The 16537-nt window shown below is 31.1% G+C and overlaps 1 protein-coding gene across 1 annotated transcript in view; it reads right to left on the reverse strand.

The window, feature by feature from the left end:
* LOC134727611 (centromere protein J-like) overlaps positions 1-16537 on the reverse strand; it is a 33170-nt gene that overhangs the window by 7093 nt on the left and 9540 nt on the right. The window contains exons 7-23 of the mRNA XM_063591993.1: positions 16369-16468; positions 16041-16096; positions 15049-15393; positions 13164-13628; positions 12583-12672; positions 12185-12192; positions 11258-12018; positions 10665-10759; positions 7374-7529; positions 6862-6965; positions 6370-6463; positions 5370-5543; positions 4659-4770; positions 2348-2699; positions 1717-1861; positions 758-898; positions 174-247 (exon numbers count right to left, since the gene is read on the reverse strand). Coding sequence (XP_063448063.1) covers positions 174-247; positions 758-898; positions 1717-1861; positions 2348-2699; positions 4659-4770; positions 5370-5543; positions 6370-6463; positions 6862-6965; positions 7374-7529; positions 10665-10759; positions 11258-12018; positions 12185-12192; positions 12583-12672; positions 13164-13628; positions 15049-15393; positions 16041-16096; positions 16369-16468 — 3272 coding nt within the window. The remainder of the gene's footprint in view (positions 1-173; positions 248-757; positions 899-1716; positions 1862-2347; positions 2700-4658; positions 4771-5369; positions 5544-6369; positions 6464-6861; positions 6966-7373; positions 7530-10664; positions 10760-11257; positions 12019-12184; positions 12193-12582; positions 12673-13163; positions 13629-15048; positions 15394-16040; positions 16097-16368; positions 16469-16537) is intronic.

Below are 16537 nucleotides of genomic sequence, written 5' to 3' on the forward strand. Positions count from 1 at the left end.
AGTTTCAAGTTGATTGGACTTAAACTTCATCAAAAACTACCTTGACCAAAAACTTTAATTTGAAGCGGGACAGACAAACAGATGGATGAACGAACCGAGGGAGGAAACGACACAGACCAGAAAACACAATGCCCATAAAGGGTGCATAATAAAAATGTAAAATCTTTACTTACTTAGGAAACTGTAAAACTTCTAGGCCATCAGGATAATGAGAATGTGTAGTCTGAGCTTCTGCATAGTAATATACCTATAATATAATTCAGTCAGAGACTATAACACAACTTGATTTATCTTTAAAATGAACATTAGTTAATATTCTTCATAAATAAGAATCAGTAACCAGTTATAGCTTGATTATTGATACTACTATTTAAACAGATCAGTTTTTGATGTCTCACGAATTTTTAACAAATATATCAGTGTGCATGTGTTTTATATGACCCATAAAAACATACAGACCATCATACGCCCTACAATATAGATACAAACTTCTTAAATGTAATTCTACACACATATTGAGTTACTGCACTTCTATAGTGTGTTATTTTGTATATAAGGATTTCAACATTTAAGTTTTTACAATATATAAATAAAAATGTTCTTAACATTATGGCGACACTCAAATAGACAAGACCCATAATAATTCAATTAATGAAAACCTCACAATAATTCTTGAATTAACAAAATATAAATCATTTTGTCATGAAATTTGTTTGTTTTTTTATAAATAGCAATGGAAAAAAAAGGTTTATGTTACCACTCTCTGATCAGGCATGATCTGTTTTATGTCTCCATTGAAGAATGATACTACAATAGATTTGCCATCAGCTGATATCTCCTTCCGGGTTCCGTTACCAAATAAAATCTCTCGGGCACCAGTCTTATATATCCTCTCAATCTGTAAAACATGTTAAAATCAGTGTAATAAAAATAAAAAATACAACATGTATATACAGTTAATCGTCTTATATATTATGTTTATCCTCTCAATCTGTAAAACAAGTTAAATTCAGTGTTATCAAAAATTGATCCAACATAACATTTTTTTAATATACAATTTTTAAAGGCCTGTTAAACCAAAATTGTAAAGTGCAGCTAAAACTTTGTCACAAAATGAACATTTTTTTTGTATTTGATACAGTTTTTTTATTAAAACACAGTAAAAGTCCACTAAATATGATCCACATTCATCTAAATATATATAAGGATTTTAAACGATGACATGAAATGCAGGTTTATATAAAATATTCAGATGACCTTTATCGGGACTCATGGATCGTATGTTTTTAAGCTCATGATTTTGGGATTGACCCTTACAGGAATCTGAGAATTCTTTTTTTTTTAATTTCAGGACCTCGGGATTTCATGATTTGAAGCCTGGGATTTCGGGATTTCATGTTTTTAAGCCCGGGATCAAGATCAGCACCCCTCCTATCCCCCCTCAATATTGAATATCTTTATGAAATCATTCAGCCAGTAAAACATCTACAAAGCCATTCGATGGATACATTCTACCATTAAATTATTGATGATGCTTCCAAATATTTAGGTCATTCAAAATATTGAAATATTTCATTTTATAGCTTCCTTTGCTTAATTGAAACTTTGTTTAAGGTTTCAATAGTCATGTAGATTTTTCTTATACTATTGTATCAAAATCATTTTATTAACAAATGTGTGTCAGTTTTTATATTCTAAAGTGGTATTAAAACCAACCTTGCCATCATTGTGCTGAAATTCATCATAACCACTATTGCCTTTGTCAATCATAGACCTATCTACACTATATTTAGATGCTGTCTTCCGTGGAACATTAGCACTGTTTGTTGTATCCCCTTCTGTATCTGTATATAAACTGGTACTGAAAAATATATCAAACTTTTGTTATATAAAAAAGAAGATGTGGTATTATTGCCAATGAGACAACTATCCACAAAAGACCAAAATGACATAAACATTAACAACTATAGGTAACCGTACGGCCTTCAACAATGAGCAAAGCCCATATACTCTTTCAAATGACAATTCTGAATAATTAAACAAAATGCTGTCCATGAACAGCTTTTCCTAGACTTCTTAGCTCTCTTCTGATTTGGAATTGTGTTCTTGTTACACTTTACATTTTCTAGAACATTTTTTTGTGGGTAATTATAGCCATTGTCATTTATTTTGCTGGGACAATTTGTTTCTTGTCTGTAAACCTTTCTTGCTGTTTTTATTATTTATCAGAAAGTTGCTATTTTTCTTATTTAAGTAATGAGTCATCAACTAAATTTTCTAAAACATCACTTGTCAAACTTTACTACTCCAAACAGTAGGACATAATCTTGTTTCTACATATACTTACTCTTGTGGCATGGCAACCACTGCTCCACCCCTGGGGACATCTTCCATTAATGACATTCTCAAAAGGTGGTCCTGCTGTGATTTCTGTTGGGCATTACTAAAACCAGGCTGAGGTGACTTAGCTGGACCGGGTTGACTGGAAGTTCTGGATGGACCTGGGTGGCCAGTGAAGCTAGGCTGTGCTGCCTTGGAACCTCCTGGAAGACTGGTAAAGTTTGGTTGGGCAGTTCTGTTTTGCAGCGAAGGTTGTGACGATGATTGCTGTGGTGGGATACTTGGAACTCTGACTTGTGTGGCAGACTGTGTGGCTCTTAGAGACATTTGAGAGTAGGATGTCTTAGAACTAGAGGAGTCTAAAAGTATATGTTCAATGTTAAAATATCATATAACATATATTGTAAACCTGTATTTTAAGGTGGTACCCAACACTTTCCCTAAAATTTATTTGGCTTGTTTAATTTTCATAAAATTTTGACAAAGTATTTACTTTCACCCTTTTACAAAAATATAAAAATTCTAAAAATTTGAACCAAGTGTTTTATCAGAAAAATTACACTGGTTATATAGCAGTTTGACAAACACTAATTTTGTTCATTGAGAAGCTTTACATTGCCTTCACAATGCAATTTAATTAAAACGTTTAGCTGATATAACAGAGTTATCTCCCTGTAGTGTTAGGTACCACCTTAAAACAACAAATGAGCTGCATCAAATAGAAATCGACCAAATGGGAATGCATATTTTAACCTATTTAAGTTTTGAAAACAAAATCAACAGAAAGTCTGGGAATGTTTGCAAGTCAATTTGATTTTCAAATACTACAAAATGGACAAAATTTCATCATTTATTTCATCGTATTTCTTAACTGAATGCTCTAAAATAAATCAGAGCATTGTAAAATTAATGCTACAGTCCTACAAGTGAGAGGTTAAATGCTATAAAACCAGGTTCAATCATCTACTTCTGAAAAAGCCTATTCCAAGTCAGGAATATGACAGTTGTTGTCCATTCGTTTGATGTGTTTTGTCATTTGATTTTGCAATTTAATAAGGGACTTTCTGTTTCGAATTTGTCTCGGAGTTCAGTATTTTTGTGATTTAACTTTTTTTTGTACATCTACATATTCAATTAACTTGCATAAGGATGACTTCTATTCAACACAACTCAAATGAAAGAGAATATCTTCCTTGATCTATCAGTATGTATTGCTTCATTTATATTTCATTAATCACTAACAATTCACAAATCAATATCAATATTTCACTAATTTAATTTTGGATGTAACACGTCTACTGATTGGCTGACGTTCTTTTGTTATCAGCCCATTGACATAATTTAGTCATGTGACCGTGACGTCATCAACGTTTTTTTCATTGTTTTCTGCAGTTTAAAATGGAATTTAGAATTAAATTTTAAGAAATGACTGTAATATTTTTCTGTCTATTCAAAATAACATAAAAAAAGTGGTGCACACTTTTAAAGAACCCGCTACGCATGTTATTCAATGTGCACCAATTTTTTTTATGTTATTTCTTCATAGACAGATCATTCCTTAAATATTTTAGGTCATATGAAAAGAGTGAGTGATGAAAAATAAAGTTTGTCTAATTCTTGAACCAATGCATGTTTACATCATAAACTTAGTCCTCTATGCACGATTTTATCATTATTTTCACAAATATATCATATAATCGTCATTTTTTCTTCTCTCTGTTTGTTATGATTTAACAAATATGGCAGCTCATTAAATGCCGTGTTTTGAAGCCGAGTTTTAACGATTGTCACCTTATAGTAAACAAATAAAAAAAAACATAGGTATTGAGCACGTGTTTAACATGTATAATCAGATATTTGTTTATTTCAATGACAGATCCATGCGTATTGCGATCACCGGATTTTTACGAGGAGGGTTACGCTCGGGTCACTATGCATACGGAAAATATGTCGGCGAATTGATTCCTGGAAGCAAGCAATTAAAAATAAGTAAACTTCTTCTAAATGTGGACAAATTAAAAAGATTACCTCAGAAAAAAAGTATATGTACATAAGTTGTATAATGAAAATTATCCATTTAGTTATAAAAAACATATGCATATTTTTTTTTGAATTTGAGGTTTCTTATGACTTTAACATATGTCAACATTCATTACCATTATAAAGGCTGAAAAACGATGCATTTAAAAAAAATTAGTATCAATAAATAAGTTTATGTGTAAGTACAATGCAAGACTAATCAACCACAATTTTTTACATCTAAAAATAACGGAATTTCTTAAATTATTTGTTTACACTTTATATAAATTTAGACTAACCTCTAACAGGGTCCTTCTCTTCATCAGAGTCTGTGGTCTGAAAGTCAGCTGAGTTTTGTGTTGGGGCTAACTGTGATGGAGTACTACTTCTTTGTGCTGATTTAGATTTTCCCTGAAAATTCAACTTATATTTTAAATTAAGCACAGATATTTGAAGTAGTGCTTTGAACTCATATTTGTTAAGGATTATATGCCTGGTAAACCTCACTAGGGACCTAAAATATATCGTTTTTACTAAGATATTTATGCTTGAATTTTAGCGTTTTTATGGACCAAATAAGTTCAAATCTTTAACCAGGCGCGGATCCAGGGGGGGTTCCGGGGTTGGAACCCCCCTTTTTTTTTATGATCAATGCATTTGAATGGGGACATGTAGTTGGACCCCCCCTTTGTTCTGGGTAAGGAACCCCCCCCCCCGCGCCCCCTTTTTAAAATGTCTGGATCCGCCGTTTAATATACTGTAAATTCAGAAATAATTGCATGCATTTATTATTACGATGTTGTCAAAAGGCTTAACAAATATTTTTCAGACATACTATTAGTTTTAGACTGAAATTAGCCTTATCTTTAAATTTAAACTAATTTTAAAGAGAACAAATTACCTAGAGGTCTTACATGTTGTATATGTTTTAACTTTGCTTGAAGACTGAAAACCATAAAAACTTGTTCTTGATATAATGGTAAATTACATTTTGAAGATAGTGTTTATACCTTATTGTTTTGTTCTTTCTGAAGCCATTCCAGCCTCCTCTTTTCCATTAGTTTTATTTCTTCTTTTAGCTCTGTGTTTTCTTGTTCTAACTGTTCTATCTTACTCCTAAGTCTGGAGTTACTGGACGTCCATCTTGTCTCTTTTCTCTTCATTTCTTCTTGCAAATCTGTCATCTATGTGAAAAACAATCAAAACAGTTGAATTACCATAATTATTGCATCTAGTTTATTTCGAGCATATAACTCACAAAAATATGTATCACTTGCACAACCAAGCTTTGAGTACAAAAATTCAAATGGAAACGATTTTTATGTCAAACAATGTCATTGAATAAGATAATCCTTAAGATGCTGAATAAACATCATAGAAATCTAATGCCATATAGAACATCTAATTAAATGTAATTTGGGATTTCCAATGACAAAACTGAGGTTTGCAATAACTATATTGATTTTGTATTTACATTGCGTCGTAGATCAAATTTATTTGTTCAGTGTATGTTCACTTGTACTAATATGTTTTTTGATTGAGTTGACCATTTCATTTAATGTTTTATAGAGTGTCTTACTATGTTGTGATGTTACACTATTGTTTCAGGTAAGGGTGAAGGTTGGTACCTACTAAAATGTTTAAACCCGCTGCATTTGTTTGCAACTGTCCTAAGTCAAGAACCTGATGTTCAGTAGTTGTCGTTTGTTGATGTGGTTCATACCACATCTTCTTATATCTATATAAGTGAAAGATATCAAGAACTTTAGAATTGGTTCTAAATTTTTCTGATTTTAAGTAAAAGGTATAAATTACTTGGGGTCCCAAAAGCATTTGGTTAATTAATCTTACTTCTATGCACATTTTAGTGGATAAATATTGACAGAGCCTACATATTTAAACAGATGATTAGCATAATCCATTTGACACACCATCATAGTGACTATATACCTTGAACCCCACCCGTTGATTATCACAGTGGCAATATAAATTGACCAAAAGCAAACTGACCTGATTTTTTAACATTTCTATTTCTTCTCTTTCCTTTTTATTAGGTATGTCTCTAGCTGCCTTTTGATACTTTTCAAACATTTTCTTTTCATGCCTAAAAATAAAAGGATCAAATATCAAATTCTGTGTTTCACATTCTTATAGATAGTCTTAGTCTATAACTGTTAAACGAAATGCATGCATCATTTATATTCACTCAAATTTAACAGGCCTGTAGCCAGGAATTTCAAAGAGGACTCAAAAACTCGACTTTAACAGTCACAATTCGAACAGAACATTGAATTTAACAGTGCTTATTTGTTTTCAAGGGGGGGTCGTCCGAACCCACTGAACCCCCCTGGCTACGGGTATGTTCAATATGACACAAAAAAACATTAAGCTCAAACCAACAGAAATATATAACATTCAGTTCAAAATTTTTCAATTTCTTTTTTTCATACAAGAAATGAACTCGAACTTCAAATGAAAATGATTCTTGTAACAGCTACTTACTTTAATTTCTTCATTTCTTCAGTCTTATAATCCTGTATTCTAATCAGTTCTTTATTTTTCTCTTTTTCAAAATCTGTTATTTCTTTCTTTAAACGTGAAAGGCCCTAAAATATTATTTAAAGTTTCATATTCTGTAATTCATAGAAAAAAATTGAACAACAATCATGATTATATTTGAATATTTATTAGAATGGAATATGGCAAGTAAAACAACACACCTTTTTTTTTAAATACTTTGAAGATTACTATTTGTTTGTTTTTTTTTAAATATTTTCAATAATACCATTTTTTTATAAAAAAAATACTTTAAAGAATACCATTTCTTTTTAAATATTTTCAACAATACCATTTTTTTTTAAATACTTTCAAAATAACATTTTAAAAAAATACTTTAAAAAAACACTTTACATTATACTGTGAGTCCAAAAATAAAATTTTCCTTCCTAACATACCGAAAAACTCTAATCTTCTACACAACTAACATTATTTTTCTATTATTTAAAAGTAAATACCTCCTCTCTTTCTTTGCGTAGTTTGTCGAGGTTTATATTTTCACTTCGGAACTTCTCTATCTCTTTCTCCAGTTCAGCTAATTTCTCCCTCAAGACTTTTGACTGAACACCATCATTTGCTGCTGTATGGTTTACTGTCTGTAGTTTCTGCTGATCCTAAAGAGGAGTGAGAGCACATATTTGTCAATTGCATCAATTTTGATTTTGTTTGTTGTTTTATTATTAACAATTTGACTTGACTAACACAGGAGCCTTACAACCAAAAAGATCAATTGATAAATATTTACATTCTTTCAATTTGTTTCTTTCATCTTGAATGTCTTGACAACATTAAACCAGATGCTCCACAGGGCGCAGCTTTATACGACCACAGAGGTTGAACCCTGAACGGTTGGGGCAAGTATGGACACAACATTCAAGCTGGATTCAGCTCTAAATTTGGATTGTGATTAAATAGTTGACACAGCATAGGTTTCTGACACAGAATGAATGTGGTCTAATGAACTTAAAATTTTTGTTTTGCCTTTGAGCAATTCACTATGCTGTTGAATATTAATCCTCTCAAAAAAATGTTTGAAGAAATTTTCTTTTTATTTATGAAATTTCAAATGAGAAAAATTTAACCCATCCCCCCCCGACCCCCCAATTATTTTTTTTCACACCCCTATCCTTTATTTCAAAACTAATCTCAATTCAAATTTCTAATTGAGTTTGCAACAATAATTACTCATTTAAATACATCATAAAATATTAAAATGTTAAAAAGTGCTTGTTATCACTGAATGGTAAAGATTGTTTTAATTTATCAGTTGGTAGTAAAAGTGAATATACATTGTATATTGAATAAAACAATGATTTAAGTTTATTCAACTACCTATTCTGGACAAAGAAAGATAACTCCAATTGATAATCTTGCTATTGCACAATATTGTGAAATTAGATATTTCTTGATATTGTGCAATACTGTGCATTTGAAAATACTTGCTATTGCACAATACTGTGTACTTGAAAATTTCTTGCTATTGCCCAAAACTATGCAATTGAAAATCTCTTGCTATTGCACAATACTGTGCAATTGAAGATTTCTTGTTATTGCTGAGTACTGTGCAATTGAAAATGTCTTGCTATTGCACAATACTTAATATAATAATTTTAGATCCTGATTTGGACCAACTTGAAGACTGGGCCAATAATCAAAAATCTAAGTTCATGTTTGGATTCAACATATCAAAGAACCCCAAGAATTCAATTTTTGTTAAAATCAAACAAAGTATAATTTTGGACCCCTTGGACTTTAATGTAAACCAACTTGAAAACAGGACCAAAAATTATGAATCTACATACAGTTAGATTTGGCATATCAAAGAACCCCTTTTATTCAATTTTGGATGAAATCAAACAAAGTTTAATTTTGGACCCCGATTTAGACCAACTTGAAAACTGGGCCAATAATAAAAAATCTAAGTACATTTTTAGATTCAGCATATCAAAGAACCCCAAAGTTTCATTTTTTGTCAAAATCAAACTAAGTTTAATTTTGGACCCTTTGTACCTTAATGTAGACCAATTTGAAAACGGGACCAAAAATTAAGAATCTAAGTACACAGTTAGACTCTGCATATCAAAGAACCCAAATTATTCAATTTTTGATGAAATCAAACAAAGTTTAATTTTGGACCCTTTGGGCCCCTTATTCCAAAACTGTTGTTGGGACCAAACCTCCCAGAATCAATACCAACCTTCCTTTTGAGGTCATAAACCTTGTGTTTAAATTTCATAGATTTCTATTTACTTTTACTAAAGTTATGGTGCGAAAACCAAGAAAAATGCTTATTTGAACCCCTTTTTGGCCCCTTATTCCTAAACTGTTAGGACCAAAACTCCCAAAATCAATCCCAACCTTCCTTTTGAGTTCATTAACCTTGTGTCAAATTTCATAGATTTCTATTTACTTAAACTAAAGTTACAGTGCGAAAAAACAAGAAAATGCTTATTTGGGCCCTTTTTGCCCTCAATTCCTAAAATGTAGGGATCAAAACTCCCAAAATCAATCCCAGCCTTCCTTTTGTGGTCATAAACCTTGTGTTAAAATTTCATAGATTTCTATTCACTTTTACTAAAGTTAGAGTGCAAAAACTAAAAGTATTCGGACGACGACGATGCAGACCACGACGCCAACGTGATACCAATATATGACAAAAAAAAATTCAAATTTTGCGGTCGTATAAAAAAGAAAAATTGAGGGCAGAACTTATTGATATCCAATGGAACATTTGTCTCAATTTGACAGAAGACTGTTGGCTAAGGCTATTGACAATGTAAATGTAGTATTGCCAGTAACAAGTTTCTCAAAATAAGATTCAGCAAAATTTGGACTCATTTGATTTTTTTGCGAGAAATAATTCTTCATTTGTTGATATAAACCTGCAAATGTGTTTCTTTAAAGAATTCAGCTTTTTTTCTACTTGAATGTCTTGACAACATTAAAAAAAGAAAGATTGAGGGCAGAACTTATTGATATCCAATGGAACTGTTGTCTCAATTTGGCAGAAGACTGTTGGCTAAGGCTATTGACAATGTAAATGTAGTATTGCCAGTAACAAGTTTCTCAAAATAAGATTCAGCAAAATTTGGACTCATTTGATTTTTTTGCGAGAAATAATTCTTCATTTGTTGATATAAACCTGCAAATGTGTTTCTTTAAAGAACTCAGCTTTTTTTCTACTTGAATGTCTTGACAACATTAAAAAAAGAAAGATTGAGGGCAGAACTTATTGATATCCAATGGAACTGTTGTCTCAATTTGGCAGAAGACTGTTGGCTAAGGCTATTGACAATGTAAATGTAGTATTGCCAGTAACAAGTTTCTCAAAATAAGATTCAGCAAAATTTGTACTCATTTGATTTCTTTGCGAGAAATATTTTTTTATTTGTTGATATAAACCTGCAGATGTGTTTCTTTAAAGAACTCAGCTCAAATCAATGCTAGGGGCTGTCTTGCAGTGATAATAATTGTTTTTGCTCATTGTAAAGGCCTGACTGTTTGAGATGAAGCAATATAAATCATCAAATGACTTCCCTTAAGGTTATACATGTGAGTGTATAGTGAACGTTGGTCATAAACGATCATGAAGGGAGGAAAAGAAAAAGCAAAGCTTTAGTGTATTTTTTTTTACAAAATGTGAGATTAATTTTGACAAGAGGCAAAACTGTGCTTTTTCTAGACTACCCGTAGTTGAAATAGTTAAATTTTGAGAATGATTTTGTCACAGCTTTTAAGACCATACAAACCTGAATCTGTTGTTTAGATGGCTGAGGTTTCAATTTCGGGAATAATTTTGACACCAACTTTGATGTTGGAGGTGTTTCACTTCCATTACTGGTTTCTGCAAAATAAAGTTGTTTCAAATATTTATTTATCAGTAATACATGTAATATTTGATTTCAAATAATTATAATATGATACAAACTTTGGCTGAAGGACGCCTCCGGGTGCGTGAAATTCTCACTACATTGAAGACCTGTTCGTGACCTTCTGCTGTTGTTTTTTCTATGGTCAGGTTGTTGTCTCTTTGACACATTCCCCCTTTCCATTCTCAATTTTATTTTGTTCAGTTCTCCTGTATCACACATTTTCTCAAACACTTCGATAATTCTGTTGATATGTTTTTATGAGAGTTATGATTCTTGATCATACACAGTGATTGATAAAATAAAATACATATAAACATAGATCAAAGAAATTAATAAAATTTGGCAAATTTGTGATTTGATAAGGATTTCTCTAGGTAAGGGCAATTAAACTAATTAACATTTTCCTAATGGATTGATTAAATATCTAGAGAGCTTTTTTACAAAATTTATATAGATCATAAAACTCTTACCTTCTTGTTCATTACGTTTCTCCTTGGGAGATTTGGCCTTTAATGTTGTGTCTCCCCATTCCTCTTCATCATCAAAATCACTTGAATGTTTATCATCTGATTCACTTTGATGCTTATTATCTGAGTCAGAGGTAAATTTACTATCAGTCTCGCTGCTATCATATTTCCCAGTTCTTTTTGGAAGAATTTTTAAGTTTGAATAAGAATTTTCGCTATCATCACTATCATTTTTCCCATCGTCAGACGTAGAATCTGTTGATTTTCTTAGACTAGAAATTTGACTATGAATTTTAAAATCCGTTGAATCAACACTTTCATCTAGACCATTAAATCCTTGAGACTTAGATTTAGTTGCTGCAGTTACTTCTTTAGATATAACTAAAGGAGATTTAGGATTCGGAATAAACGAACTTGTATTTAGACTAGCTGAAGAATCATTATGTGAATTTATTTTCAGTTTTTGTAATAGATTTGAAACAGTGTTTTGAGATGCCACTTTTCTAGTCATGACCTTTGAAGGGGATTTTGGCAGCTCTTCATCAGAATCATCACTGTCACTATCATCTTCACTCTCTGTTTCATCGCTGCTTTCTTCTTCACTTTCTTCTTCCTCCTCATCCTCATTTTCATCATCTTCTTCGTCTTCTTCAGAACTTTCTTCCTCATCTGATTGAACTTGAGGTTTTGTCACCTTCAATTCTTGTTTCTTCATCTGTTCAGGCTGAAGCATTGGTTGCTTTATATTTTCAGTCTCGATGTTCCTATAAAGAGGAATAAAGATTTTTTTTATAAATGAATTCAAACAATATATTGATGTTTTCATGAATCTGAAAAATAATGCCTTCATTATTTTACTTTTTTTTTGCATATTGATACAACATAGTTACATAGTCATACATGTAAATGCATAAATTGCAAACTGTATACACAAAATTCTAATAAAAAATAAGGCTTTTAATGACTGAATACATAACAATTTAATCTAATTTCATTGTCCACCAGCTTCAAGTCTTCGGTTTTCCTATAACTGATTTTTATTTTACACTCATAAACATCATAATGTTTGCAGGACAAATATTTTTGGTCTATCCTATCAAATGTTTCAAATGACAATAAAAAATATAGTATCCACATTTCAAACTCATGCATTGGTAATTGACAGTTGAAAAAGTGTCCTTCTAGTTGCATAAGTAAGGCTAATAATTCAGGTTTTAAGGCCCTTTTTAAAAGTTCAACTGTTCGAAGCACTTTCTATAGTTTATTCAGTAACTTATATTCTTTTTTCATTTTTTTCCAACAACAAACTTAAAATTGAATTACACTTACCTGTGAACATTTTGTTGTAAATTTTCATGCTGCTGTGTGGCATTTTTGATTGTAGCTTGAAGCTGCATTGCCACTGATGTTCTGGGAGACTACAAGAAAGATAGAACGAAAAAAATTATTGATTCAAATCTTCATCAGACAAAGAGCTACATAGTCAACTTGGTAGTCTTGTTAATTTTTGCTGATTATTTTAATAACTTTGAACATTTTTAAACAGATGTCATCTTATATTGGTCAATGTAAAAAAAGACCATTATATTGTGTATCAGATATACACTATCAGCAAATAATGTCCCACAACCAATTTAGTTTTTCTAAAATCTATAGGCATTAGTTGAAAGTATAAATTCAGAAATTATTGCGTGCATTTATTATTGAGATTTTTCAAGAATGAATAAAAATGTGAGTTTAATTTTTGCAATTTCGAAAAAGAAAATCTGCATACAGGTCTATGTTTCTGTTATCAGAATAGGAGTTCTTCTTAAAGGGACTCACCCAGTCCCCATTATTTGAATAAATAAAAACACAAAAATCTTCTGAACGTATATTATAAAATTTGTAAAAATGACTGTAATTTTACCTGTAGTAATGGTTTTAAAGGATCTGGTTTCATTCTATCTTTCTGTAATATTTTGGTTACAAACGATGACTGGCTACAAAAAGACATATTGTCTGCACAGTTCTCTAGATATTCAAATTCATCAACTTCTTCTTTCTCTAATACATCATTCTTTGCTCTTTGTTTAATCCTTACAACAAATGAATCATTATCTGACATGAAATCAGGGGAATCTGACACTGTTTCCCTTTCCTCAGTTCTTTGTTGTTTATTTGCATTTCCATTTGGTTTCTGAATTTGTTGTCTCCCTTTAGGAAGTTCTCCTTTAGGAGGTTTATTAAGTAGTCTTTTATCTTGTACTTTTTGATCATTGCCATTATTTGTTTGCTGATATTTTGGTAGTGTATCCTCTCGTGGAGATTTAGTTAATTTCTGGTTCTTTGCTGGTGAAGTCTTTAAGTTCAGTTTATTCCTGTCCTGCCAGGTCTACAAATACAGAGAATCAGAATAATTGATTTCCAAAATTAGAGTATGCTTCATTTTCAATAAATGGTTAAAAATCAAAGTTAAACAAATATTATCATATATGAATTCTAGACACAAAGCGTACAACTTATTTCTCTAATTCTATGGAAATTTATCGCTTTCCTAACCCATTGTATAAAAAAATTTAATCAACGTGTGGTTGCCGGTGATCTCAGATCATCATTGGATGATTTTAAGGGTCATGACCTTTTTAGCTAATTGGATGAATCAAAATATGCTAACAGGTGTTAATGAAATTGACAACTTCGTGCAATGTGAAAGGCACTCGAAGGGGATTTTCGGTTAACAAAAAAAAGAAAATGTATTTTTTAATCATTAGAGAAACAGATTCTTACATAGTTACTCGTGAATTATCGGATTTATCCAATCTCAATAGTTAAATTATAAATTTTAAAGTCCTCGCCGAGGCGGCTCCGGCTTTAAAATTGATAATTTAACTATCTCGATTGGATAAATCCGATAATCCACTGGTACCAATGTAAGAATCTATATTTATCACTCTGTTATTTTTCTGAGTTAACAAATAAAAATCACACAATGCAAGATCTCACACGTAATGTGCTTAATTTTTTTTTCAATTTACAGCTCTTTTCATAATGCTAGCAAGACAAAGGATTGTTTGGTTGCTTGCTTTGTTTGTATAAATGTTTGCTCAAGCATTGTAATTAAGATATATATTGCCATCTGCAAGCAATAGGAAAAGGCGGAGTTAAACCTGTGTATAGGTAAATTTGATTATTTGATAATGTTAAATCAAATTCAAATATAATGTTAAGGTGGTACTTAACACTACAGGGAGATAACTCCGTAAAGTCATCTAAATGTTTTATTTGCGTTGTGTTGTAAAGGGAAATTTAAGCTTCTCAATGATAAAAATTGGTATTTGTCAAACTGCTATATAACCAGTGTAATTTTTCTGACAAAATGGTTGGTTCAAAATTTTTGAAATTTTTATATTTTTGTTCAAGGGTCAAAGTAAATACATTGTCAAGATTTAGTGAAAATTAAACGAGCCAAATTAATTTTAGTGAAAGTGATGGGTAACACCTTAAATCAGCCTTTTTAGATTGTGTTCAAATGTCAATTCTAATTACAATGCTTGATCAAACATTAATAAATACAAACAAAGCAAGCAAACCAAACAAACCTTTGTCTTGCTAGCATTATGGAAAGACCTGTAATTTCATAGAAGCTTTTAAATCGTTTAACCACAAGTATAAAATTATCAAAGATGTCATGACACTTCAGCAAATTAGGTTTAAAATACCCTGGTCCATACTTAAAATTTCTTGTATGTTCATGTTTATGTAAGTCAGCATTTCTATATAAATCATAAACTAAAGGTTTAAAATAGATTTACCCCTCTTTTCTTGGTTTCTTGAACAGCCTCTTTTCCACCTGCCTTCTGATGTTTTGTCAAATTATCTCCCTTTGACATTTTATTTGGTCTGTTATCTCCCCTTGCTGTTTTATTTTGCTGACTAGAGTTACTGTCTGGTTTGGCAGACTTATTCTGTTGAGTATCAGGTTTCGAAAGTCTGTTTTGTTGTGAGGAATTACTATCCACTTTAGGTTTCACAGATTTCAAATCTTTTGTTGGTTTAGATTTGGACTGCAAACCATACCTAGCTATTCCTTGTCCTTTCTTCAAAAAACATCTCTTTGGACTTTCTATGTTTTCTCCTTTTGATGCTTGTAGCCTCATCTGTAGACAAATAAAGCATTACTATAAATGTGGTTCATGTTCAGTTTATGTTCAATAATATTTGCCTTTTTTCAGAGTATAAGGAGGTAAAGGGAGTTTTTTTTTTTTTGTACCTAAAAAAAAGTAAAACAATGTTACATCAGTCAAAGTTGCCTCTATGTATGTGTTAAATTCACCTTTCACCAACATCGTCAGAATTTGAAAAAAAAATGCTAACTATAAGTTGTCTCTAAATGCAAACATATTTATTAGAGAGAAAAAAATCTTTGATGTAATAGTATCAAATACTTTGGTGAAAAGCTAAAAGTTTTAAAAGATTAACTGGTCTTTTCTTGAACAGCCTCTTTACCACCAGCCTTCTGAGGTTTTGTCAAATTATCTCCCTCTGTCATTTTATTGATTCTATAAAAATGTACTTATCAATGAATAAAGGTCTATGATGTAATAGAATCAACTGCTTTGGTGAAAAAGATATAAGAAGAACAGAAAACTCATCTTACATAGTGCTTCATGATAGACCTGCACATGGAAATTCATACTCAGAACATTTTAAATAACTGTAATATTACAGCTTACTGCTGACTACAGAGATCAAATGCTCTGGACTCTTTTATTTTTTCTTATAATATGACAGAAAATATATTCACCCTCTCCTCCTCTGCTCTGAGTTGTTCTTCTAGTAATTCTTCAAAAGTCTTTTTCTCTAAAAGTAAATACATCTTGATATTACATAGTACATACTTGTATTTACATGAAGTTTATAATATGAACTTAATATTTGTAGTTTCAAGAAACCATGTAGATCTGTACATCAAATTTTTTTTTTATCTAAATTTTTAGTAGAAATTCTTCTCTACATACCCGTTACCCATAAGTTTCAAGAAAAAAATTCTTAAACAAATATCTTTTTTTAACTGTTTTCAATTACTTATTCCATTAAGAATGACACACAATTATATTATGAAATAAGCCAACCTCCCAATCCAATTACTGGTCTGTCATCCAGTGTAGCACCTGTCATTGGTTGGTCCTCCTCTTCTGAGGTCACATGATCTTGGTCTTCCTCCTTGTTAAAAATAAATCAAACATGTGTTATTCTCAAACCTGATCATTGTACAAATTTTATAATATAAATCAAAGGAGA

This window comes from Mytilus trossulus, chromosome 8 (genome assembly GCF_036588685.1).
Source record: "Mytilus trossulus isolate FHL-02 chromosome 8, PNRI_Mtr1.1.1.hap1, whole genome shotgun sequence".
NCBI lineage: Eukaryota > Metazoa > Mollusca > Bivalvia > Mytilida > Mytilidae > Mytilus > Mytilus trossulus.